Source organism: Mustela nivalis, assembly GCF_964662115.1.
Source record: "Mustela nivalis genome assembly, chromosome: X".
NCBI classification, from domain to species: Eukaryota; Metazoa; Chordata; class Mammalia; order Carnivora; family Mustelidae; genus Mustela; species Mustela nivalis.
Genome location: NC_139040.1, coordinates 122,684,924 through 122,712,600, shown reverse-complemented (window position 1 = coordinate 122,712,600; position 27,677 = coordinate 122,684,924). Strand labels below are relative to the sequence as shown.

The 27,677-nt window shown below is 40.0% G+C and overlaps 1 protein-coding gene across 1 annotated transcript in view; it reads right to left on the bottom strand.

The window, feature by feature from the left end:
• Positions 1-27,677, bottom strand: part of FANCB (FA complementation group B) — a 366,354-nt gene that overhangs the window by 286,637 nt on the left and 52,040 nt on the right. Inside the window, exon 10 of the mRNA XM_082717012.1 lies at positions 20,628-20,754. Within this exon, the coding sequence (XP_082573138.1) occupies positions 20,710-20,754 (45 nt within the window). The 3' untranslated portion in view covers positions 20,628-20,709. The remainder of the gene's footprint in view (positions 1-20,627; positions 20,755-27,677) is intronic.

The following is a 27,677-nucleotide window of genomic DNA, read 5'->3' as shown; positions in this document are numbered from 1 at the left end:
AACATGGGGGGTTAAGGGGGTAGGAGAAGAATAAATGAAACAAGATGGGATCGGGAGGGAGACAAACCATATGTGACTCTTAATCTCACAAAACAAACTGAGGGTTGCTGGAGGGAGGGGGGGAGAGAAAGGGGGGTGAGTTTATAGACATTGGGGAGGGTATGTGCTATGGTGAGTGCTGTGAAGTGTGTAAACCTGGCGATTCACAGACCTGTACCCCTGGGGATAAAAATATATTATATGTGTATAAAAATTTTTTTTAAAAATTAAAAAAAAAGAAAGTAGAAGTTACTCGTAAGAGACAAAAAAAAAAAAAAAAAACAAAAAACAAAACCCAGAACAACAACAACGACAACAAAAACCCAAATAACACAATGTAAAAAATGAGCAGAGGAAAAAAAAAATGAGGAGAGGACCTGAATAGCCGTTTTTCTAATGAAGAAATCCAAATAGCCAATGGACACAAGAAAAGATGCTCAACACCACTCATCAGCAAGGAAATTCAAATCAAAAGCACAATATCACGTCATAACTGTCAGAATGGCTAAAATAAAAAACACAAGAAATAACAAGTGTTGGTGAGGATGTGGTGAAAAAGGAACACTTGCACACTACTGGTGGGAATGTAAATCAGTGCAGCCCCTATGGAAAACAATGTAGAGGATCCCCTCCAAAATTAAAAATAGACACACTGTATGATCATTAATTCCACTACTGGGTACTTATCCTAAGAAAATGGAAACACTAATTTGAAAAAATGTATGTACCTCTATGTTTAGGGCAGCATTATTTACAATAGCCAAGACATGGAAGCAACCTAAGTGTCCATTGATAGATGAATGAAAAAAGAAAATGTGGTGTATATATATACACAATATAATATTACTCAGCCACAAAAAGAATGAGAACTTGCCATTTGCAACAACATGGATGGATCTAGAGGGTATCATGCTAAGTGAAGTCAGACAGAGAAAGACAAAAACCATAGGATTTCACTTATATTTGGCACCTAAAATACAAATGAGCAAACAAACTAAAAAAGCAGAAACAGACCCATAAATACAGAGAACAAACTGATGGTTGCCAGTGGGGAGGGTCATGGGGGGGAATCAGCAAAATGAGTAAAGGAGAGTGGGAAATACAGGCTTCCTGTTATGGAATGAATAAGTCATAAAGAAGAAAGGTACAGCCTAGGGAATAGAGTCAATGGTATTGTAACAGCATTATACAGTAACAGATGGTAGCTACACTTGGGAGCATAGAACAAAGTATGAAGTTTTGTATCATTATGTTGTATATCTGAAACTAATGCAAGATTTTGTGTCAACAATACTTCAGTTATAAAAAAAAATCTGTGCCATTATAGAGCTAATATTATGTCTCTTTAACACCCATTCTATGAGAGACATTAACCCCATTTGTCAGAATACAAATAGGAATCTGCCCTGTCTTTAAGTTTATGTTCCATTACCTTAAAAGCTTTATAAAACACTCTCTGAAAGGATGACAATTATTACCATATGAAGTATTCCTGGCAACAGGAATAAAGCGTGTAGTGGGGAAAAATGCTAATTTAGACATCAGAAAATCTAGGTTCTAGCCCTATCTCTGCTTTTAACTTCTTGTATTATCAGTTATACTTCCTGAGCTTCAATTCTCTCACCTGCCAACATGAGAGCAGGGTCTCAAAATTATTTTCAGCAATAAAGTTATGTTTTCTATCTGTCTACTATAATCATACTAGCAAGACAGGCCATGTTTATGTGGACTAGAAAAATACAGTTTTTATACTTAATATCATAACCATAGGCACTACTATCATGTATAACTTGAATTGAGATGCAACCTTATAGGGCATTACTTGGTTTTTATACTGAAGATTAAAATAAAAAGCAGCTGCTTGGCTTGTCTCAAAAGTAGAGTCTGAGACGAGGAGATAATCTCAGCAGAATGCTGGTAATCTGTTTGAGAGGGGATCCCAAGAAGTTGTCGTCCAGACATAGGGACAGTGAGACAGGAGAGAATGTCAACGTCAGAGTACATCAGTGAAGTTGCTATTTAAGTAACTAGAAACCAGTCTCATCAGGACTTCTAAGAAAAGACAGAATACCTGCCAGAAGAATCCATCCACAGGAAAGGAGGCTGGTGCATTTTTTCACTGGTTCCCATCTCTGACTGACAGAAGATTGCCCCAGGAATGTCAACAACCTCACCTGTGGAGCCCAGCAGATTTCTACAGCTTTAGCTTTGAGAAGGCACCAGACAAAAAAGCAAGGGCTTAGGGTGAGTTTAAGGTGTGACACTATTCTGGGTTGAACTGTGCCACCACCACCCCCACCTCAAACTTCGAAAATTGGAGCCCTAACTCCCAGAATCTCAGAATGTGACCTTATTTGAAGACAGGGTCTTTACCGAGGAAATCAAATTAAAATGAAATCATCAGAGCAGGCCCTGAATCTGACTAGTACCCTTACCAAAATGGGGGAAACTTGGACATAGACACAAGCACACAAGGAGAATATCACGTGAAGATTGGAGTTCTGCTTTCACAAGCCAAGAAACTACCAGAACCTATGAGAGAGGCCTGGAAGAGAGCCTTCCCCAGCACCTTTGGAGGGAGTGTGGCCGGCCAACACCTTGAACTCAAATTTCTAGCCTCCAAAAGTGTGAGACAACAACTTCTGTTACATAAGCCACCAGATGGTGGTACTTTGTTATGACAGCCCCAGGAAACTAATACAGACACTGGTGTGGTAAATCTATACAAGCAAGTGAAGGGGTTCAGGAGAGCGCCCCCCAAAATGTGCCACTTGTGGCATGTGAATTACTTTAAACTGAAGGCATTTGAGACCCTGTGGGCTCAAGAGAAACTTCTGTCCCTCTCTTAACCACACAGAAGAATCTAAATTGTGGGTCTTTCTCAGAATAAGGGTTATTAACAGAGATAAACTTTATCTGAGTGAGCCATGTGTATGGTAGGGCAAACATCTAATTACCAAACCTCTGCTCTTCTTATCACCCTGTGAAGTGCATTCGTTTCCTCTGAATTCCCAGACACCTGCCCCCCTCTCCTTGGTTCAGAATGACACAGAGACCTTACTTTGCCTGTCTCCAGAATTTCCATGTCTATGTGGAGTCCCCGTATGTACACCTGTTAAATTTGATTTTCTCCTGTTAACCTGTATCATGTCGATTTGATTCTTAGTCCAGCCAGAAGTACCTTAAAGAGGACTGGGGCTCTTATTCCCTGTGAAGGCGGCAAGGCATTCTTGCTCCCTGACACAAAGAACTGAGCAACACAGCTGTGGTGGAAATTAGGAGCGAGCAAGAGAGGTGACATGGGCACTACAGACATCTACAGAGTCCACAGAAGGTAGACATGTTGAGGCTGGAGACTGTCCTGTTGTTTCTCAGCTCCCTCTAAATGAAGAGCGGGAAAGCTACAACATGCAGTGGCTAGAACTGGCACCTACGCTGCCAAAAGGCGTGTCTTATGTGCTCTTTCTATTTGAGGCGATGGCTAACCCTTCTATTATCCTCTCAATTGTTAATATACCTTTTCTTCCTAAGGCATCCGTTAAGATTCCATGTCCTTTTTTATATGAATCAATTACATTTGTTAACACACGAACAGGGGACATTTTAACAGCCTGATTTCCTGAGAAGCCTCCACTCCTTTTAGGATAAGAATGACAAAAACAAACAAAAAACGAATGACAACTGTATTACACATCAAAATCTTACAATTATATTCATTACATTTTATATGGGAAAAGGTTTAAAAATTGTAATGAATTCACTAAAAATGTCATAGACCTGCCAAGGAGCATGGGTTTTTGCCTGAAATTTGAGATTCTTTAACTGGGTCAGGAATATCTTGCTAAAAGCATTGCTCTCAGTCACTGTCATTTTGTACTTTGCTTCCAAGAGCATCAGTCTCAAAATATGTGCACAAATTACTGAAAGGACTTTTTCAAGATGCTGGATATGTCTGATCTGAAGAAAAAGCAAGGCTCTCCATGAAAGCCAGTCACTTTATCATGCTCTACTTTGGTTAGAACCTGACTCTCCTCCACCTGGCTGACTCATCCCTTCCAGAAACCAAGCAGTTTTCTGGAATGAATGCATACGTCAAACCCTGTTGGCCAACAGAAATAAGGGACTTGGTTTTAGCATCGATGCATGATTTTAAAAGTTAAACGTACTGCTTCACTATAAAAAGAGTTATAATTTGTCAAGAGTTAAAAATAAAAAGTTGGAAGTAATCTAGGCATTTTATTGTAAATAATAACTTGATTTATAATTTTGTAAATTAAAAAAGGAAATGTGCTATTGAGATTCTAGGCTATTGGATAAGGATTTTAAATGCAGATTTTTTTTCTAACATGCATTCTCATTACTTCTTTTTTAAGCTTATTTGAGATGTAATTAATATACACCATTGTGTAACTTTAATGTGATGATTTGATAGATGCATACATTATGAAATGTTTACCACAATAAAGTTACTTAGTATATCCTTCATCTCACATAATAACCATTTTGTTGTTCTTGTTGTTACTGTTGTTTCAGTGAGAACATTAAAGCTCTACTCTAATAGAACTTTCAAGAATACAGAATAGTATTGTTAATTAGTCACCGTGCTGTATAACAGATGCTCAGAACTTATTAACCTGTTAGTTGTATATTTACAAATGTGTGTGCTTTGAACAACATCTCCTGATTTCCCTCATCCTTCAGCTTCTGACAACTATTACTCACTCTCTGTTTCCATAAGTTCAATGTTTTCAGATTTCCTATATAAGTAAGATCATATAGTATTTGTGTTTCTCTTACTTATTTCACTTAGCATAATGCCCTCAAGATCTATCCATGTTGTCAGAAATGGCAGGATTTCCTTCTTTCTAAGTCTGAATAATCTTTCATTGTATACATATATTGCACATCTTGTTTACTCATTCATCCACTGACAGATACTTAGGTTGTTTTGAAAGCGAAGTACTGAAGTCCCCTACTGTATGTATATTATTGTCTACAGCTCCCTTCAGATCTGCTAGTATTTGCTTAATATATTTAGGTGCTCTAATATTAGGGGGATAGGTATTCACAATTGTTATATCCTCTTGATGAACTGATCCCTTTATTGTTATGCAATTACTTTCTTTGCTCTTATTATAGCATTTGACTCAAAGTCTATTTTGTCTTATATAAGTATAGCTACCCCTTCTCTTTTAGTTTCTATTTGCATGAAATATCTTTTCCCATTCCTCACTTTCAGCCTATCTGTGTTCTGGAAGCTAAAATGAGTCTTGACAACAAGCATATCAGTGGGTCTGGTTTTGTTTTTTTTTTTTAAATCCATTCAGCCACTCTGTGCCTTTTGAGTTAGAGAATTTATTCCACTTACATTTGAAGTAATTATTGATAGGTAAGAACTTGCTGTGGCTATTTTGTTGTCAATTGTTTTCTGGCTTTTTTTGTAGTTCCCTCGTTCCTTTCTTCCTCTCTTGCTGTCTTCCTTTATAAACTGATAATTTTCTGCAGTGGTAAGCTTTGATTCCCTTCTCTTAATCTTGTATAGATCTAGAATTTGGCTCTGTAGTTACCCTTAGGCTTACTTGAAACATCTTAATAGATACAACAGTACATTTTAAGCTGCAGACCTTAACTTTGATTGCATACAAAACTTCTTCCTTTTACCCCCACCCTTACATTTTAGGTTTTTTTTTTTTTAAGATTTTATTTATTTATTTGACAGACAGAGTAGGCAAAGGGCAGGCAGAAAGAGAGAGAGAGAGGGAAGCAGGCTCCCTGCTGAGCAGAGACTCAATCCCAGGACCCTGAGATCATGACCTGAGCTGAAGGCAGCAGCTGAACCCACTGAGCCACCCAGGTGCCCCCATTTTAGGTTTTTGATGTCACAATTTACATCTTTTTATATTGTGCACCCAATAGCTATTGCTATTTTTAATACTTTTCTTTTAATCTTGATAGTAAAGTCAAGTGGTTAATACCCCCCATATTTCAGGAGAATAGTTGAATCTGGCTATATATATTTACCTTTATCAGTGTGTTCAATATTTTCATATTATTAGTTAGTGTATTTTCATTTCAGCTTGAAGAATTCTTTCCAGCATTTTCTTTAAGGCAAGTCTAGCAGTGATGAATTCCTTCAGCTTTTGTTTCTTGGGCAAAATCTTTACCTTACCTTTATTTCTGAACAATTTTGGTGGGTAGACTATTCTTGGATGGCAGTTTTTTCTTTTTTTGGCACTTTGAATATACCATCCAATTCTCTCCTGGCCTGCAAGATTTCTGCTGAGAAATCTACTAGCCTTATATGGGTCAGCTGTACAACAGAATTTTTTCTCCTACTGTTTTAAAACTTCTTTTTGTCTTAGATTTTTAGACAGCATTGTAATAATGTGTCTTAGAGAAGACTGCTTTGGATTGAAATTTTGGGGATGCCTATTAACTTCACGAACTTAGATTTCCAAGTCTCTTCCCAGGTTTGGGACATTCTCAGCCACTATTTTTAAAAATACACTTTCTGTTCCTTTCTCCCTCTCTTCTGCTTCTGGGAATCCTCTGATCTATAGATTAGTTCTCTTAGCAGTGTCCCTAGCACCCATAGGCTTTCTTTATTTCTTTTCATTCCTTTTTCTCTTTGTTCCTCTAAATGGACAATTTCAAACAATCTGTCTTTGAGCTGACTGACTCTTTCTCCTCTTTGGTCCTGTCTGCTTTTGAAGCTCTCTACAGAATTTTGGTCCAGTCATTGTTTCTCAACTTCCAGAATTTCTGTTTGGTTCTTTTTGTTTTCTCTCCTTTTGATCAACTTCTAATTTTGTTCTTGGAGTGCTTCCTTGATTTCATTAAATTATTTAAGTGTGTTGTCTTGTACTTAGTTCTCTAATCATCTTTAGAACAATTATTTTGAGTTATTTGTTGAGTGATTCCTATATCTCCACTTCTTTGCAGGTCAATTACTGAAAGTTTACTGTGTTCCTTGAGTGGAGTCATATTTCTGTGATTCTTTGTGATCTCTACAGCCTTCCATAGGTGTCTGCACATTTGAAGAAGGTATCAACTCTTACAGAATTTATGGGCTGACTTTAGCAAGAAAAGACTTTCACCTGTGGGTGGCATCACACTGGAGTATGTTGTGACCCTGGATCTAGCGATGCAAGGTGCCAACTGAAGGGGTGTTTGGAAACTCTGGGTCTAGTGGGTTGTGGTAACTCATCAGCCCAAGCTCCTAGGGTCCACAGCACCAAATGCATGATCCTTGGAGAGTACTATAGGGGATCTGTAGAAGCTACAAGTACTGTTGGGGTCCTCTAGGACACTGTTACAAATGTGTCTTGTGTGTAACCAGATGAATAACACACTTCTGTTTACATGGACCCAGGCAATGGCCAGGTTGAAGAACCAAGAGTCAGAACCAAAGCAGTACAAATGGGGAGGAAGCAGAGAGCCTATATTTTTAAAGTACCTTAGAGATAATGGAATATTACTCAGCCATCAGAAAGGATGAATATCCACCATTCGCATCAACATGGGTGGAACTGGAGGGGATTAGGCTAAGTCAAATAAGTCAAGCAGAGAAAGGTAATTATCATATGGCTTCACTCATATGTGGAATGTAAGAAAGAGCACAGAGGAACATAGGGGAAGGGAAGAAAAACCGAATGTGAAGGGGGAGAAATCAGAGAGGGAAACAAACCACGAAAGACTATGGACTCTGGAAAACAAACAGAGTTTCAGAGGAGAGGGGAATGGGAGATGGGATAGTCAGCAGATGGGTATTAAGGATGGCACATGTTGTGATGAGCACGGGGTGTTATATGCAACTAATGAATCATTGAACACGACATCAAAAACTAGTGATTTACTAATATGGTGGTTAACTGAACATAATATAAATAAATTATTTAATTAAATTAAAATAAATTTTAAAAGTACCTTAGAGAAAAATCAACACTTTGTTGACTGACAGATCCTGGGGATGAAGACTGAGGGAAAGGAAGATGAATGATGCATGACGAAGCAAAGGTGTTTTAGGTTGGATAACTGAATGATGTTACTCTTAATTAAACTAGAGAACACCAGAAGAGAAAGGATGAAAGGAAAGATAATGAGTGGAGTCAGTGTATTGAAGATACCTTTATGAGATGTCTTTCAGATAGCAGTTGCAATCACGGATTTGGATCTAAGGAGAAAACCGGGGTTAGATATTTGGAAGTTATCTGTGAATATAGAATGAAATGAAACTGTCACTATAACAAGTGTTTTAAAATTATCTCATTTAGGGACGCCTGGGTGGCTCAGTTGGTTAAGCAGCTGCCTTCGGCTCAGGTCATGATCCCAGCGTCCTGGGATCAAGTCCCACATCGGGCTCCTTGCCTGGCGGGGAGCCTGCTTCTCCCTCTGCCTCTACCTGCCATTCTGTCTGCCTGTGCTCACTCTCTCCCCTCTCTCTCTCTGATAAATAAATAAAATCTTTAAAAAAAAAATTATCTCATTTAATGTCAATGACGACTCTGAGCCATACATTATTTTTACTGATGAGGACATTTTTAAATTTTGGAAGAGATTTTGAAAGACCAAATAACTTCCCCAAAGTCACACAACTAATAAATGGCAGAACCAGGATTCAACTAACTCTCATTAAATACAAAGTCCATGTTCTTTCCTCTGTGTCTTGTTTTTTTTTTTTAAAGATTTTATTTATTTATTTGACAGACAGACATCACAAGTAGGCAGAGAGGCAGGCAGAGAGAGAGAGAAGCAGGCTCCCTGCTGAGCAGAGAACCCGACGTGGGGCTCAATCCCAGGACCGTGGGATCACGACCCGAGCCAAAGGCAGAGGCTTTAACCCACTGAGCCACCCAGGCGCCCCTCCTCTGTGTCTTGTTGACCTTCTCTAAGTCATGGCAATAAATGAAACTTCAAAAACAAAAACCAGAAAAAAGCCTTGTGGAATAAGTAGAAAATAGACACATTATTGGGTGCAATGGAAGAATCCAATGATGTAGTTGGTTTGTAGTTTACATTTCAAAAGAGGACTATAATAAAGGGTGTAATTGAGAGGGATGGCAGCCACCCTGCTATAGTAATTCTCACACCTAATAATGGCTCTTACTCTGCTTCCTAGGGAAAATTTCATTAGGCTCTTTGAGTAGACATGCCTTTCTGACTATGCAAAATAAAGAAAAATCAAGAATACTCATGTATCAATAAGAGAAAAAGTGTCTTGGGGCACCTGGGTGGCTCAGTGCATTAAAGCCTCTGCCTTCGGCTCAGGTCATGATCCCAAGGTCCTGGGATCAAGCCTCTCATCAGGCTCTCTGCTTGGCAGGGAACCTGCTTCCTCCTCTCTCTCTCTCTGCTTGCCTCTGTGCCTATTTGTGATCTCTGTCTGAAAATAAATAAATAAATAATCTTTTTTAAAAAAAGAGAGAAAAAGTGTCTCGAATCTCCAGCCTCTTATTTCAATATAATACTTTCAATGCTGTTAAATGGCCATTAGGTTACCACAGTGGTAGTTGACCACCAGCCAGATATATTTCTATTTTAAGTTTAATACATCTGTAGATCCTTTTACTACATCTCTGGAAAACAGGGTCTAACTTCCACCTTAGTTTTCCTTTTCAACAAAATGAAATACAAATTTAGGGGGAGATATGGAAAAAGAGTAACTCTATTCTTCATTAAGTGTTTCAGTATTTTCACAATTAATATGTTCGCTCTTATATTCAATGAATTGTCATTAATAAGACACTGCTCTTGCCTTCTAGAAGACTAGAGTTCAACTGAGGAAAGAATCTAGTCCTTACATCATGAGTAGTTTCAATGAGAAGAAGCCGGAAGTGGGGGGGCAGTGAAGATGTAGACCAGCCCCTGAGAAGATGAGGAGATATGTGATGTAGAGCACTGATGGAAACATTAGCCCATGAAAAGAGGATATCAACTCTTCAAGAATAATAGCCAGAGGAGAGAAAAGATGGCATACAAAGGCAGTTTGATGACAAGAAAATTCAGGTAATTTGTGTCTAATGGCTTCTATCATTTTTTGATGGGATTTTTCTTATGAAAATCAAGAAGAAAGGCTCAAACAAGCAGAGAAAATTTGAACAAAATTATGTCTTTCACAGAGCTTTTACACTGTCCCAAACACAAAGATGTCTACACCCAAACACGATACCAGAATTACTAGTGCTGGGAAGTTAATTCGGGGTGCACAGAGGAAAGGGCCAGATCAGTTTAACACAGTCCAGGTAAGAAGCTCACTGATAGAGAATTTGACTGGACATAAGGAAAAACTTGAAAATATTGAGAAGTACATAGATTTAGCACAACAGATTCGTTGCTTCAGTTAGACATTTGACAGATCTCTTACAATACAAGATCAAGATCTTGTGGTCAAGATCCCTCTACTCAAAGGCCAGTATTTCCCAATTTTTACTGACTAAAGAATAAGGTGGTACTCCTTAAGCTTAGCTGTATATTGCTATCACCCAGTATAGTACTAATCTACTGCTATATAACAAATTACCACAAAACTTAGTAGCTTAAAACAACAAGCATTTATTATCCCATACAGTTTCTATGGATCAGGAAGTTAGGAGTAGCTTAGTTCAGGTTTCTGGCTCAGGAATTCTTATGAGGTTGCTGTAGCCTGGGCTGCAGTCATCTGAAGGCTTGAATGGGGCTTCCAAGATGGTGCTCTTACATGGCTACTGGCAGAAGGCTGTATTAGACAGGCTTCTCCAAAAAGGATCAAATGGGAGGGGCACCTGGGTGGCTCAGTGGTTAAGCCTCTGCCTTCGGCTTGGATCATGATCTCAGGGAGCCTGCTTCCCCCTCTCTCTCTCTACCTGCCTCTCTAACTACTTGTGATCTCTGTAAAATAAATAAATAAAATCTTAAAAAAAAGGATCAAATGGGATACAAATATCTATAAAATGAAGAACTTGCTTACATTACATTACATTACATTACATTACATTACATTACATTACAGAGGCTACTAAGTCCCAAGATGCGTAGTTAGCAAGCTGGAGACCAAGGAGAGCCAAGGTTGTGGTTCTAGTCCAAGTTCAGAAGCCTGAGAACCAGGAGAGCTGATGGTGTCAGTTTCAGTCCAAAAGCCAGCAAGCTTGTCATGCAAGAAGAATATATATTTCAGTTCAAGTCCAAAGGCAGGAAAAGACTGATGTCCCAGTTCAAGCACTCAGCAAAAGAAGTTCCCTCTCTTTTAGTCTTTTTGTTCTATTCAGTTCTTCAATGGATTAGATGAGGGCCACCAACATTAGGAATGCCAATCTGCTTTACTCAGCCTACCTATTCAAATGTTAACCTTATCAAGAAACACCCTCACAGACACACCCAGAATAATATTTGTCCAAATGTCAGGGAAACAAGTTCAAACTGTGGGGCCCAAGGGCAGGCTGCTCCAAAATTATTACCTTATTATTATTTTAAGGAAAAGCTACTTAAGAGACAGCTTGGATAGGAAGGACACTCAGATGCTCCTTCGTCCCCCTGAAAGCAGGAAATAAGTCTCCCACATGAAAGGCACTTTCCTTGAATCAGGAGACATCCTTATCACCAAAGATAGGGAATTCAGGGTTGAGAAAGCTGTATAAACAACCCTTGTTACTTTTGACTAATTGACTACCCTAGCCCAATTTCTGTTTAGAATTCCTTACTAATCACAGATCCCAACATTAAGTTTTCTTTGTCCTGTCAGTTCCTCCCAGACTTATTGTCTCTTTGTCTAAAAAGCATAAAGCCCGCCTGCCTTGATCATGTCTTTAGGTCTCAATTTAATGATTGGGCCTCTGTGCACATGTAATAAAACTTGACTTTTTTCTTCTGTTAGTCTGGCTCATGTCAATTTTATTCTTGGTCCAGCTGAAAGACCTTGATGGGTAGAATAAGAATTTTTCCTTCCCTTCAACACAGAAAATAAACCATTGCAAAGGCCTCATTTCCTTGCTGACTGTTGGTAGGAAGCCTCACAGTTACTTTTTTTTTTTTTTTTTACTTTTAACCTGGGACTTTCTAGAGATACTTGAATGTCCTTATGACCATGGTAGTCCATGTCCTCCAAAGCATGTGGCTCAAGAGAAAAAGTCAGGAGTGTTCTATGACCTCATTTTAGAAGTCACACACAATCACTACCACCATATATGCTCTTGTGAAAAACAAGTTACTAAGTCCAGTCCACTCTCAATAAGGGAGGAATTAAATTTTACCTGTTGAAGAAAGGAGCATCAAAGGATTTATGGGTATATATTTTTTTAATAAGATTTTTATTTATTTATTTGACAGAGAGAGATCACATGTAGGCAGAGAGGCAGGAAGGGAAGCAGGCTCCCCGCTGAGCGGAGCGTCTGACGTGGGGCTCGATCCCAGGACCCTGAGATCATAACCCGAGCCGAAGGCAGAGGCTTAACCCACTGAGCCACCCAGGCGCCCCTATGGGTATATTTTTAAGGCACCATATATAGAGAACTTTAAAAAGTACTAACACCTGGCTACCACCCTTAGACCTTCTGATTTAAAGAGTCTGGGATTTTTAAAAGCTATCCAAGTGATTCTAGTAGGTAGCCAAGAGTTCTTTCTATCATGTGGATCCACTCTTGTGTCTCTTGATTCTGTAAGCCCTCAGCAAGAAGCACACAGCGCTGCAGTTCGTATTTTGCCAGCCCTAATGTTGCACTGTATCATGCAAATAAGTGTGAAAACTGCATGTGATAAAAAAGAAACCATCTCAATTTCATTATGGAAATTTAAAAAATTCAAAATACTTTTCTTAATGCAACAAAGCACTATGTTTTAAATAGAGGCATGATATTCAAGAGAATTTAATAACTAGCATTTTCAAAACCATATGTATTACAACACAAGACTATAAAACAAATACAAGAGATTTCTAAGTATGAAGCCTAAAACAAAAGTGTAAGTAAGCAATACTTTATCTTATAAAAGATCAAATACTTATTATTTATAACAGAATGTGACCAAGTCTGACTTTGGGGTGTGATGGATAGTTTTATTTATCACTTTGGCTAGGTTAGAGTAACTAGTTATTTAATCAAACACTAATTTATATGTTTATGTGAAGGTATTTTGTAGATGTGATTAACATGCACAATCAGTTGATCTTTCTATAAAGTGGCAAAGAACTTGGTTGAATAGTATCCTAGAGCTTTATGGCAAATAGAACTTAGAGGTGATGAACTTGGACATGTGGCTGTGGAGATTTCCAAGCAAATGACAGAAGGTGTGCCCTGATTCCTCCTTGCTGCTTATAATAAAATGCTAAAGGAAAGGGACAGATTGAGGAGGAATTGTCAAACGAAAAGGGACCAGCACTTGATGATCTGAAAAATTCTCCGTCTATTCAGATAGCAAAAGATGACAAAATGTGCTCTGGAGAGAACACCAAGGGTGGGTGGCTGGATAATAATTTGTTGAAGAGACTGGACACCTGATTTATGGATCCAACCAACCATCTTGGCAGAAGATAGGAATAAAATTGGAGCTATGGAAGGATCTGTGGAAGACCCTCATGTCCAATGGCTAGGACTCCCATGAATTTTACCAGAAAACAGACAAATTATTGAGAATTTTATACTAGCAAAAACACTATCAGCCTGGACTAAGAGGGACAGAGAGAATACCACGTGAAGACAGAGATACAAAGAGAAAACTCCATGTGAACATGGGGGAGACAGAGAGTAGAGTGGAGCATCTATAAACCAAGGAAAACTAATGATTGCCAGCAAACCATCGGAAGTTAGGGAGAGGCAAGAGATCCTCCCTTAGGGCCTTCATAGAACATGGTCTTGTTTTCAGAATATTAACATCTGGAACCATGAGAGAATAAATTCCTATTGTTTAAAGCCACCCAGTTTGTGAAACTTTAGTACAACAGCCCTAGGAAGCCAATATACGAAGCACTGAAAATAAGTACCGATGAGCTGAAATTTCCTCTTACATTGAACCTACATATATTCTGGGAGTGCCGAGGGAACAAAAGATAAATGTTTTAATTTAATAAACAATTAGATTTCATTAACTTAATAATTAAATAATTTCATTTAAAATTTGGCTTAAGATATATTTAAAAGCTATGTTACTTGTCATTTTGGCCTGTTTGCATCTGCCTTGCTCTCTAATTTCCTCTTCCTTTCTCCCATGGTTGCAAAAATACCAAAAAATATTTTTGCATGTGAAATCCAAGAGAGTAAACAAGAGGGTTCTCTTGACAAACATCACTGCTCATTAGTAAGGGATTTAAATTCTGCGCGGACTTTGTTGACATGCTCAGCTGCTAATTATCAGTCGGTGTGATATGCACAGTGAACAACCAGAGCAGCGGAACTAAATGAAGCAGAAGCACTATACTGATGTGACTGACCCCCAGTGTGGCTGCTGGAAGTATTTTCAAGTGATGGGGCCACAGCCCAGGCTTGCAAATCCCTCAGACCAAAGTCCCCGGCTCTGAATGGTCATCTGCCACTCCAGTCTCTGAGGTCCTGCTTTGTTAATCAGGCAACTTCATTTGGCTCTTTGAAGACTCAGAATTGAGCTCCTGTCACACATTTTTCCAGTTCTTTAAAATGCAAGGAATTCTATTCTTCAGCTTGATACTGATCCCACCAAGCACGCCTGGCTCCCACTTACACTTGTTTCTAGGTAGGGCCAAGAATAACTATAACCAGGATTGTTTAAAATACAAAATAAAATGGGATAGACTAATTAGAATAGAAAATATCAGAATGCCTGCCAAGTAGTAAACTATTTCATGAAACTTTTTTCTCTCTTGTTTTTTTTCACACACGTTTGTATATGTGTACAAGGGACCAGTGGTCACTTTCAGACTAAAGGGGATTTAGAGATCATGATCATGTCCTAAACCTATGTTTTTTAAACTTTCAAAAACATGACTCATTGAATGATATGCAGTTTTTTTATGATCCAATACACATAAACACATACTGGACTTTCCCCATCAGAGGACAAGAGGAAGGACACTCCAGACACAGAGAACAGAATATGCAGGCTACATGAAACAAAGGACAACTCCGTGGAACTTGGGTGTGTTACAGGATCATCACATGGCATCACATGACATGGCCGAAAGATTGGGTCAACCAGCAGAATGGTGGATCATGGAGTAATGAAGGAAGGCAGTGACCAGGCCATAGAGACAATACCTTGCAGATCATGCTTAAGAGTTCAGACATCAGGGGCGCCTGGGTGGCTCAGTGGGTTAAGCCGCTGCCTTTGGCTCGGGTCGTGATCCCAGGGTCCTGGGATCGAGCCCCGCATCGGGCTCTCTGCTCAGCAGGGAGCCTGCTTCCTTCCCTCTCTCTCTGCCTGCCTCTCTGCCTGCTTGTGATCTCTCTCTGTCAAATAAATAAATAAATCTTTAAAAAAAAAAAGAGTTCAGACATCATCCTGGAGTCATGGAAAATCACTGAGGGGCCTTAAACTGTAATAAAAGAGTCAGACTTGCAACACAGAAGAGCCATTCTAGAAGGAGGACAAGGCCAATTGCTGAGATAAGGGGTGATGGGCTGCAGAGAGGCAGTAAAGCTCAGAACACTATTACAGACAATGTAAGACATGGTGGGGGCCTTCATTCAAGTGGTGGGAAAACAGACAAGAGAATAGAAGTAAGACATTGTAGAGATAGAACCAAGAGAATCTGGAGTCTGGTGAAGAAGCAGGAGATGTCTTGGAAAACTCCCATCCTCCTCAGTTGGGCGTCCAGGTGGGTGGCATACTCTCCATCAGGACAGGAATGTGGGAGGAGAGCAACCGAGCGGGCAGAGATAGTAAGTCTGCTTTCCTCGGCCTGGGAATACCAGGTGAATGAGGATGTTAGATGACTGGATTTGATACCCTCTTTTGTTTTCTAAGCTGAAGTATAATTAAACAACCCAAAAAGTATACAGGCCCTAGGATGCCTGGGTGGCTCAGCCCATTAAGCCTGTGCCTTCCTGCTCAGGTGATCCTATGATCCTGGGATGAAACCCCCTGTTGGGCTCCCTGCTCAGGGGGAAGCCTGCTTCTCCCTCTCCATCTGTCCCTTCCCCGCCCCCACTCATGCTCTCTCTCTCTCTCTCTCTCTCTCTCTCTGAAATAAATATATAAAATCTTTAAAAAAATGTACAGGCCTCAGTCAATCAACCCTTCCCTTTAAAGTCACCAGGCAACAGTTTCTACTATGAGCATTAGAGATATAGTTCAGAAAGAAAGGATTTAGTATGCATCAAATACAAGAAACCCTAGAAAAATTGGAACACTGGAGCTGGTATCTTCTGATCTAGGTAGTGCTAAGACTTGAATAAATTTTCTTCACATCAGTATATGAAAACTAAGCTTCATTTTTAAGGCCAAGATGTTTGAGTTGGTAGAAAAGAGTCAGCTGGGCCACACTGTGGTTCCAACCTCATAAATTTGTCTCTGGACTCTAAGAAATCTACTGTTTTATGTACACCAAAAGGATTTTGTTGAACAATTCAGGCTCAAGATCCCCTAAAGGGAGAGATTTTTATTCTTTTTTTTTTTAAAAGATTTTATTTATTCATTTGACAGAGAGAGATACAGCGAGAGACAGAGCACAAGCAGGGGGAGTGGGAGAGGGAGAAGCAAGCTTCCCATCAAGTGGGGAACCCGATGTGGGGCTCAATCCCAGGACCCTGGAAACATGACCTGAGCTGAAGGCAGATGCTTAACAACTGAGCCATCCAGGTACCCCCGAGATTTTTATTCTTAAGGACAAGATGTGCAGATCAACCAAGGATTTCGAGACCTGTCAACTAACCATAGGCATGTATGGTGCTAGGGCCAAGCACAGATGGTACTTGGATTTCAGCAATGAACTTGGTGCTGGCATATGTTAGTGCAGAACAAGACTCCAGTTTAATCAGTGGTCTTAAAGACCTCAGAAATTCCTTTAGCCACTCAAAATTTTAAAATGATCACCATGTGTTTCTTCACCAAAAAAGAAATCACATTCTGAAATGACTTTTTGAGTTAAATTACCTAATAATAATTCTTTGGGTGTGTGTACAAGGCACAGGAGTTGGTGGGGGGGGGTGGCAAAGGAGTGTGAAGGAGAAGAAGCTTGCCAAGATTTTGGGGAGATGGAGGGTGGTGGGGAACATCACAGAGACATCAGCAAAATTAAAATAAGAAAAATTAAACGAAGAAGTGCAAATTTAGCATGTTTCTGGCTTCAAATACCATGCTTGTTTTTCACGAACAGCATGTAGAGACAACAAAGTTATAATTCTACTGATGTGGGTTAGATTTTATCCTGTTTCTCCAAGTGTATTAGTCACCTCCATGCCTTTGCAGATTATTACAGAGCTACCTGCCTCTGCCAACTTTGACAGGGCGCTTTGTAGAAAGTAGAGCAAACTCAAAATGCCAGGGCCTGCTTCTCAGTTCCACCCCATTTAACAGAGCTAAGAAATCAAAGGCAGCAGTTTGGCAAAACAGACTAGTTTCCCTAAGCCAGCCCCAGCCCTGACTTTCTAGTGGTTTTGTGTGTCGCTCGGGCCACTCAAACCCCACCTGTCTCCGTTGTATTTATTGCCTCCTCCTTCTCATCCTACTAGCCGTGACTTTCCCCCCTTTGTCTCAGAGCCCAACCTTCTTGAATTCTCCTCATTCCTCAAGAAGTAGATGTGTGAGTAGGGGGATGAGGTGACTGGGAGAGGGGCCTGAGGGAGGGGCTTTGGGGTGACGAGCACTGGATGCTGTACGCAACTGGCGAGTCACTGAATTCTACCTCTGAAACTAATGATACAGTATATGTTAATTAAATTGAATTGAAATTTAAAAATTTTTTTAAAGTAGATGTGTGCATCTTGCCCACGGGCCATGTGATTCACTTGAAACACCACTCCTTCTTCTCTTGATTTATGTCTGTGCTTTGGCAATCTCATGACCCTCAAGAATATTTAAAACCAAGTCTGATAAGTGTGTAGGTGCCAGCACCTGTGAGTCCACCGCTGCCGACTCAACACCGACAAGAGGGTACCTCAAACTAACCACGCATAACCGGATCCCTCAGCTTCTCCATCCTCACCCCAAAGTGCTCCTCCTCCCTCAGCCCCTGATCTCACAGGGCATACCATCACCCCTTAAACTGCTCAAGCCAGGTCCCACTGACTCATCTGCCCATCCAGCTTTAATAATCCCACCTTCTTTTTTTTTTTTAAAGATTTTATTTATTTATTTGAGAGAGAGACAGTGAGAGAGAGCATGAGCGAGGAGAAGGTCAGAGAGCGAAGCAGACTCCCCATGGAGCTGGGAGCCTGATGTGGGACTCGATCCCGGGACTCCGGGATCATGACCTGAGCCGAAGGCAGTCGTCCAACCAACTGAGCCACCCAGGCATCCCTAATCCCACCTTCTTGATAGCTTCAAATCCATTTCTCCCCACTACCCTTGTCCTGCCTCGCCCCAGGCATTTTAGGTTTCCTTTTGGAGCAAAAGTCTTATAACTGTTCTCTCTGATTCCACACTAACTGTGGCCCTCTGACTGAAGCCAGAGTGATCATTCTGGTTTTAAGTGTGATGTTCTGCTCCTTACACTTTTCAATAATAACCTTCTGCCCACATGATACTTCCCAACAGCCTCCATTCCATGGCGCCCTGACCGCTCTGATCCCACCAGCTGTAGTTGCACAACCTAGCGGACTCTCACCTGCTGCTGTTGCCCACCAAGCCATCTACTCCTTCTCAGGCTTTGTAAATGCCTTGATGCTTTATGTTGCTGCCTCCTCACTGAGAAATTGGGGGCTTTCATTTTTAACAGTGTGACAGATGAAAGAAAAGGCTAATCTGAAAACATGCTCCTGAAGCGTGTCTGCCCAGAGTAGATGGCCTTTGTTTGGCAGAGTGTCTGGCTGAAGCTTATAAAATGAATAGGTAGGACCAGGGTTGCCCTAAAGATTGGAAAAGTCAAATGACAGTATATGCTAGAGTAAGGGCAACTATGGGTTTCTAGGGAGACCTGGATACAGAGTGAGGAGGGCCCTGAGAAACGAGGGGAGGGGCCATGTGAAGAGAGTGTAATAATGAAAGAAAGCCCAGTATCGGGGGGGCCATGCTGGGGCCGGAGAAGAGAAGCCCACTGAGCAATTCCCAGTGATAAGGGCCGGTCAAGGGATTCTTAAGAACTGGAGTGCCTGTGATTCCATTTTATAGGGCGAGTCTTGACTATTCTGTGTCATGATCCTCCTCTATTCCCCCTAAACCCTCTAAAAAGATCTGTCCCGGAAGCACTCTGGGTCGGTGCAGAACAGTAATCCAAGCCAGAGGTAAAGCAGCGATGGAGACTGCAAAGGCAGTACGGAGAGAAGACAGCAGCTGCCAGGGTGCAGGGCGTGACCACGAAAGAGGCCATGGACTGACCACAAGAAAGTCAGATGCGGAGAACCGCTCAGACACGTTGATTGGCACGTTAGATTTTCTCCCACCTGAGGTATTGTGTCTCAGGACAGTTTACTTGACGTCCAAGGGAAAAGGGACGCAATTCCCATAAGGCAGAAAGACTGGGCGATTTCCAGGCAGACGACCCTGGGGTTACACGTACAGCTGATACAACAAAGTTATAAGATGGCAATGAAGTGAATCTTCTTGAGCAGGTAAATAAATGCAGTAATAACTATGTTAGGTGTAAGTTAAAATGAACACACTTATAGAAGGGGTTGGCAAAAATCACATTGGACTGTAGAAAATAAAGGAACATTACAAAAGTCCTGATGCTAACATTAATAGAAAAGACTGGTCTTTCATCTTCAGATCCTTAAGTTACCAAAAAAAAAAAAAAAAAAAAAAAAAAGGTGTACCCTTTCCAAAAGGTCCCAGAAATAATGGTATGGTTTTGATTCAAATAACGGTGAAAGTCATCGGGCTCTCTGCTCAGCAGGGAGCCTGCTTCCTCCTCTCTCTCTCTCTCTGCCTGCCTCTCTGCCTACTTGTGATTTCTCTCTGTCAAATAAATAAATAAAATCTTAAAAAAAAAATAACGGTGAAAGAAAGAGTAAAGTGATCGGAAGAAAAGAGGAAGAAGCTGATTATCACTGTACTAGAATTTTCCTAATTTTTAATCTAGAAATTCAGGAAACTAAATAAAATCTACCTTATAGCTTACATAAGAGAATTTATATAATAAGCAGGTAAAAGTCATCAAACTTGGGATGTCACAAATCAGAATATATTCTAATGCCAAAAGAAATCATTTCAAACATAAGGTGTATTTCCAAAGCCTAAAAAAATATTCTTTCACATACCCACCCAACAACTATATGTGAGAACACCTGGTGCTTAAAGCCTTTATAGAGACTAACATCTTTCTAGGACCTCAGTGTGAATCAGAATTTGACAAAACAGTGGGAATGAATATGTATATGAAATACTAATATATCCTGTTTCCCAAGGCAAAAGTAACAACCCAGAAGTTTTTGTGTTCAAGAATTCCAGAGTACTTGCTCATTAACTCAGGTATATTGGGATAAGTTAGAATATGCTTAAGTAATAATCCGAAAATTCTCACTTGTGTAACACAACAAAAGATTATGTCTTACTCAAAGTCTTTAGGAGATCTGGGAGACTGGGCAGGATTGCTGTTCCTCATGTGCTGGCACAATTTTCCACATTGGTTAGATTTTACGGTTTCTCCATCCCAATATATACTCCTGCGATTGCTGTGGCCTAGGAAGAGAACATGGAAAATCATAAACTGGCTTCCATCCACAACTCACATTTTAGTCGTATGACTACATTTAACTTCAAGAGGGCATGTGCACCCAACCAAAAAGAGGAGGCTTGGAAATCTTGATGGCAAATATTAGTAATGTCGACTGTAGATATATAGTGGATCTTTAGCTTTTACTTATATTCCTATAGGAAAGATAAAATGAAAATGTCTCCAGTATTTCTAAGCATAAGAAGCCTTTTCCTGGGGCGCCTGGGTGGCTCAGTGGGTTAAAGCCTCTGCTTTCAGCTCAGGTCACAATCCCAGGGTCCTGGGATTAAGCCCCGCATTGGGATCTCTGCTCAGCAGGGAGCCTGCTTCCTCCTCTCTCTATGCCTGCCTCTCTGCCTACTTGTGACCTCTGCCTGTCAAATAAATTAAAAAAAAAAAGAAGCCTTTTCCCACCTTCCTCCCACTTGTTTCCTGCTTCAGTATGGTGTGACCCACCCCCCAAGGGAATGAAAAACAGACTTTGAATACATTATTTATTTTAAACGAATATACAGAACCAGTGAAGGACTAAGAGTTTTCTTTTATCTACTGCAGGGTTACTTAACCTTGGCATTATTAATGTTTTGGGCCAGATCCTTCTCAGGGGCTGTCCTGTGTTGCAGGATATTTAGCAGCCTCTGTGGTCTCCACCCACTAGATGTCAATAACAACCCTCCCACTACACTTGTCACAACCAGAAATGTCTCTAGATATTGTTAAATATCCCTGGGGGGTAACATTGAAAACTGGTTAAGAATATTTTCTATTTGCTTCCTTTGAGCACTAGGAAGAGTTCAGATTTTTTACCACATAAATAACCCAGTATTGAGGACAGGTAGTAACAGAACAAAGAGAATACACTTTCTCCCAGATCTACCACCAAGACTTGTGAATCTCTTCCTTATCCCATCTATAAAATACGGAGAATAATGTTACCTGGCTCACAAGCTTGTTGTAAGGATTAAATGAGGCAATAAACAACTCTCCTTTTCTCTCTGTTTAAGCAAATCACTTCTATATAAAGCCAGTTCCTATATAAACATGGAGTCTATTTCTGCACTTTCTGTCCTGTGTTACTTGTCTCTGCATATTCCTGGGAGAATTCCTCACTGTGTTGATTTGCCACTGTCACTATTAAGCTCTGTATTACCTGCAGGTGACTTGTCTGGGAGATGCAGCCATCAGAAAAGCGGCTGGAAAATAAGAAATGAAGAAAAAGGCCTGCAGAAGCCCTTGCACCAATGTTTAGATATGTTTCTCACTGGGAAGTCCCCCAAGTGCGTTAAGACGGTGCGTAAACTATTCTTTCTTTAGCCCCTGTACCATCTGGTGCCTCGCACACAGGTATAGGCACCCGATGCATGGCTGCTGAGGGATGAAAGGACCAGTTTCAGATGTAAGTCAGATGAGCTTATCATTCCTGGGTTTTCCCAAATCACTTTAGGTTCCAAGTCCCAAGTTAGGTGGCATGAGTACAGGGAAGGTATTAATACGGGCAGAACTGGTGTCACCAATAAGTGACAGGTGACAGTCTGACATTAAAAGACGAAATCAAATAGCAGACATTAATTAAAAAATGAGAAGCACATGCTCTGGAGAGTAAACAGCCATACATATCACAATAACCCCTTAGCTGCTTTACGCTGTCGGTACATAATAATTGACATCTCTAATAATGACTCTGACATTTTAAAAACTGCTAATATCTGTTCAGCATGTTCCATTTTAAAAAATTCAGAGTACTGTGTATGGCATTTGAGAAAGATTTCAAGCACAGACTTATAAACTATATAATTTGCCATATACCTTAGAGATGAGCTAGATGAGCTAATCTGTTGTCTAAGTGAAGCAAGTCAGCTACAGAAAGGTGAAGTACACTTACCAAGGCCACGTGCCCACAGAGGCAGAGCTAGAACTAAAGCCTTACTTTGCTGACTTGATGGCAAGCTCTGTTTCCACCAAGGTACAGCTTTGAAAATACAAATATATTTCTTTAATTAATTAAAATTGCCAAATTTAGTATTTGGAAACTCAGTAAGGGTGTGCTTCAACTATATGGAATTTTTCCACACTGATTTATTAATCAACTGGTTTTTACTGAGCCTCTGTGTTGCTAAAAAAAAAAAAATAGTTCAGATCTGGTAGGTGTGTCAAAGAAGAGAGAAAGCATGATGCCTAACTCAAATGACTAAACTTTCTAGAAGGGAAGGGATGATTTACATGTAAGAAACCATAGTGATACAAAGCAGTAAGGGGTATGGCAATGAGTCTTAGGATGTGGAAACCAACTCTAAGTCCTCTGGGCATTAAAAGATAAGAAACACCCACCCATGGCAAATGGTCAAGGATGGCACAGGGGTAAGGCAGGTCACCCATGTTGGACCCAAAGGACAATAAAGACTTTGGAAATGAAAACAAAGATGTCCCAGATGCAAAGAACAAGATTAGAAAACTCTTGAATGGGGGTGGAAGCCTGGATCACATTTTCTAAGCCATTCATTTCAATAGATTATCTTACAAGTATGAGTTATTTTTGAAGATAGGGGAGAGGGTAGCTGTAGGAAATAATAAAAATTTAGCCTGACCTGGAAATTTTAAGTTGAAGGGAGGGGAGAATAAGGAAAATGGCCTAATTGCTCTAAAACAGCAGTGTCTGATAGAAATATAATGCATACCACAATGTAATTTAAAATTTTCTAGTAGCTCCATTAAAAAAAAAAAAGCAAACTGCAATAGATTACAGGCATATCTCAGAGACATTGTGGGTTCCATTTCAGACCATAAAGCAAGGGTCACAATAAAGTGAGTTACATAAATTTTTTGGTCCCAGTATATATATAAGTTCTGTTTATACTATAGTGTAGTCTGTTAAGCACGTGACAGCATAAGGTCTAAAAAAGTACATACCTTAATTACAACACACTTTATTGCTAAAAAAAGTTAACCATCATCTGACCTTTCAGCAAGCCATAATTCCTGATCACAGATCACCATAACAAGTACAGTCATAATGATAAGGTTTGAAGTATCGCGAGGATTATCAAAATGTAGCCACAAAGTGAGCAAAGGCTGCTGGGAAAATGGCATCAGCAGACTTCTCAATGTGGGCTTGGTTGCCACAAATTTTCACTGTGTGAAACATACACTAGGAAGCTCAATAAAATGACGTAGTATACCTGTAAACTCATATTAAAAATATATTTTCTGGAATGTGATATATCCAAAATATTATTTCAATATACAAAGTTCAATATACAAAAACTATTGAGATACCTGACATTCTTTTGCTCATACGAAGTCTCTGACATCTCATGTGTATTCTACACTTAGAGCATATCTCATATCTTGGATGCTAAATTTATCAGAAATATTTGATCTGTATTTAGATACTATAGGATTTGTAACTGAAAAGATGAATTCACATACCGAAGTTGTTCCAAACATACTTTAAAGTTTTCCAGTAACTGAATCAAATACCAATGATCATTTTGTTAATATTCGCATCTACCTTGACAAAACTGCTTCAGTTTTTAAATTTAAATGTCAATCAATTAAAATTAAATAAAAGTTCGATTCCTTGGGACTACAGGTCAAATTTCAAGGGTTCAAGCATACATGTAGCTAGTAGTTACAAGTTAGGCTGTGCAAGTCTAAAGGTGGGTTCCCAGATGACATAAGGCCCATGGATGGCAGACTCAGGGTATCTGGAGGGAAAATGCATTCGAGCTAGAACACAGCACAGAGCTGCTCTATGCAAGTTGCCAAGAAGGAAGAAGATATCATGAGAAAAACAGATTTCTAGGGAGACTAATCTGTAAGAACAGAGAAATAAAAAAAAAAATACAACAAAGTCATGGAGACAGACAGTTTATCATAGTAAATAAAATGTGAAATAATGAAGGATAAAAGTGGAGGTAGGAAAAAAGAATGAGGCGGAGGCAAGAATCTGAGAAGCTGTTTGCTGGACAGGAGAACGGACTAGGCTGAAGAAAGGCCAGGACACAGAAGAACCCCGGCTGAAGACCTTGGAGGGACATGGGTTTTGCTTGCTTTGTGTTATGTTGGGTTTTTGTTTTGTGTTTGTTTTGTCTCTCTTCTATCCTCTACACACATTTAACAGGGGAAATTATATTCCATGGTGGTTTTCAGGAGCTCACAGATTTTTTTTTTAAAAACGTTTTTAAAAGAATTTTTTAAAGAATTTAAAGAATTTTTTTTCTGTGCCTTTGCTTTTTTACTTACTTCTTTTTTAAGTAATCTGTAGACCCAATGTGGGGCTCAATCGCAGGAGCCTGAGATCAAGGGCCACCTGCTCTACAGACTGAGCCAGCCAGGTGCCCCTGGAGTTCACAGATTACTTGAAGCACCTGGTGAACTCTTGGGAATGTAATGGATCAATTATTACGGAAAACAAGAATGGAGGAGGAGAAGGGGAGGGAGAGGCAGAAGGAGACAAAGAGACTCCAAGTTTTAAGTTTAATATTTACCAATAAATAGATGATAGATCAAACCATTTGAGTGAGTGAGATCATCCAGGGAGGTATTTCGAGTGAAAAGACAGTGGCCATTCCAGGAACAATAGATTTCGAGGGTTAGATAAGTCTTCAAAGAAATGCTTCCAAGGGGCAAAGAGACTGAACCAGACAGGTTAGATTTGTTCCATGGCCTCATTCATTCAACCAGCATTTACTGAGACAAAGGTCTAGGTGTTCACATTCTAGAGAGAAGGCAGGTGGGCTGCCCTGGAAGAGTGTACTGCTAGGCTCACAGCCAAGACTGACTCCCAGATGGCTCTGCCTGCAGCAGTGTCTCTGTCCTACACCACAGGAGTCATGTACAGTGTCTCCGACAGTGCTTTTTGCCTTGGAAATAGATCAGTCTCGATCCTATTCTGTTTCCTCCAAGTTTCATTCACCATATGTAAAAGTGCTCTTCTTACTTTTCCTAACAACAACCAAGTAATTCGATTCCTAGCTTAAAGGGAAAAGACACGTGAACACTGTGCAGAGTTGGTATAATGGAGACGTCTTCCTCTATGGAGTAGTGATGGTGCAGGAACCGGCGAAGGGCTTTGGGAGGCCAGCTGGTGGGTCTACTGCCCATGAGCTGTTGCAATGAGATGGGTATGGGAGTACAGAAAAACGACAAATTATGAGGCAGGAAGATTCAGAAGACATTTAGTTCAATAGAAATTGGTGACACATTATACCATTTAACATTCGAAAGGAGTAGTGTTCAAATTGAATGAGGATAGAAAGGTCTAACTTTAGAACTTCTCTTCCCATAGAAATGTCACAGTATTTTCCATTAAGGATCAAAAGGACCAACCATACTTTCACCTGCTCTAACAAGAGATTTTTAATGCTACCCTGGTGAACAACTGCACTTTTCTATTTGTTAGTTATGAAACTTCCATTTCCCCTACCTTATAATTTGAAGGAATGCGTAGTATTCTGAGTTCAAACTGTGAAATACAATAGAGATAATTACCCACTTTAGAAACATAATTCCTTCTATTGCGTAACTGACTTTAAAAAAAAGATCTTTAAAGGAAGAATTTATTCATTAAATCTAACCATTTGTACAAAACAATGTTCTCCCTCAATTCAATCTTTGCCTCTCTCCTCCCAAATTTTTCATAAAAGATATAACTCAGTCTCATTAACTTTACACTTCTCTCAATGACATCCAAGATTTTGAAATCCGAGAACCATGGAACACACAATAAGGGAAAGCAGTTGCCTGGAGTGTCCTTCTTTCCCCGCCACCTGACATCTCCTACGTGTCATCTATGTGACAGTTAAAATACCCCTCTGGGAAAATGGAGCTGACTCGTGTGAATTTCTCTGGGCCCTTACAACACGTCTACTCTCTTGGAGAAATCTGCTTGCATTTTTCCTACCTATGAACACATCTGCCTGTGCCAAGCCTTCAGGGCAGGACCCTACCATGTACATCTTTGTATCTCTGGAGATTAGCCCAGTAACTGGTCTAGGAAGTACCCAATAAATACTTGTATAAGAAATAAAGAACAGGGGCGCCTGGGTGGCTCAGTGGGTTAAGCCGCTGCCTTCGGCTCAGGTCATGATCTCAGGGTCCTGGGATCGAGTCCCGCATCGGGCTCTCTGCTCAGCAGGGAGCCTGCTTCCTTCTCTCTCTCTCTGCCTGCCTCTCAATGTACTTGTAATTTCTCTCTGTCAAATAAATAAATAAAATCTTTAAAAAAAAAAAAAAAAGAAAGAAAGAAAGAACAGAGGGCACCTGGGTGGCTCAGTGGGTTAAAGCCTCTGCCTTTGGCTCAGGTCATGATCTTAGGTCCTGGGATCAAGCCCTGCATGGGGCTCTCTGCTCAGCGGGGAGCCTGCTTCCTGCTCTCTCTCTGCCTGCTTGTGATCTCTCTCTCTGTCAATTATATAAATAAAATCTTTTTTTAAAAATGAAATAAATAAAGAACAGGGGCGCCTGGATGGCTCAGTCAGTTAAGTATCTGTCTAAGGCTCAGATCCAAGGGTCCTGGGACTGAGCCCTGTGTTGGGCCTTCTGCTCAACAGGGAGCCTGTTTCTCCCTCTCCCTCTGCCTGCTGCTCCCCCTGCTTGTGCTCTCTCTTTCTCTCTCTGACAAGTAAATAAGTAAAATCTTTAAATATAAAATATATATATATATATGTATACACACACATATATGCATGTATTTTTAAAAAAAATTAAAAATGGATATATAAATGAACAAGTATCCAACTAAATTATAAGAAATGGATTCAGAGCTGGAATTCTTAGCTGTATTACATTGAACAACTCATTCTTTTTTTTTTTTTTTAAAGATTTTATTTATTTATTTGACAGACAGAGATCACAAGTAGGCAGAGAGGCAGGCAGAGAGAGAGAGGGA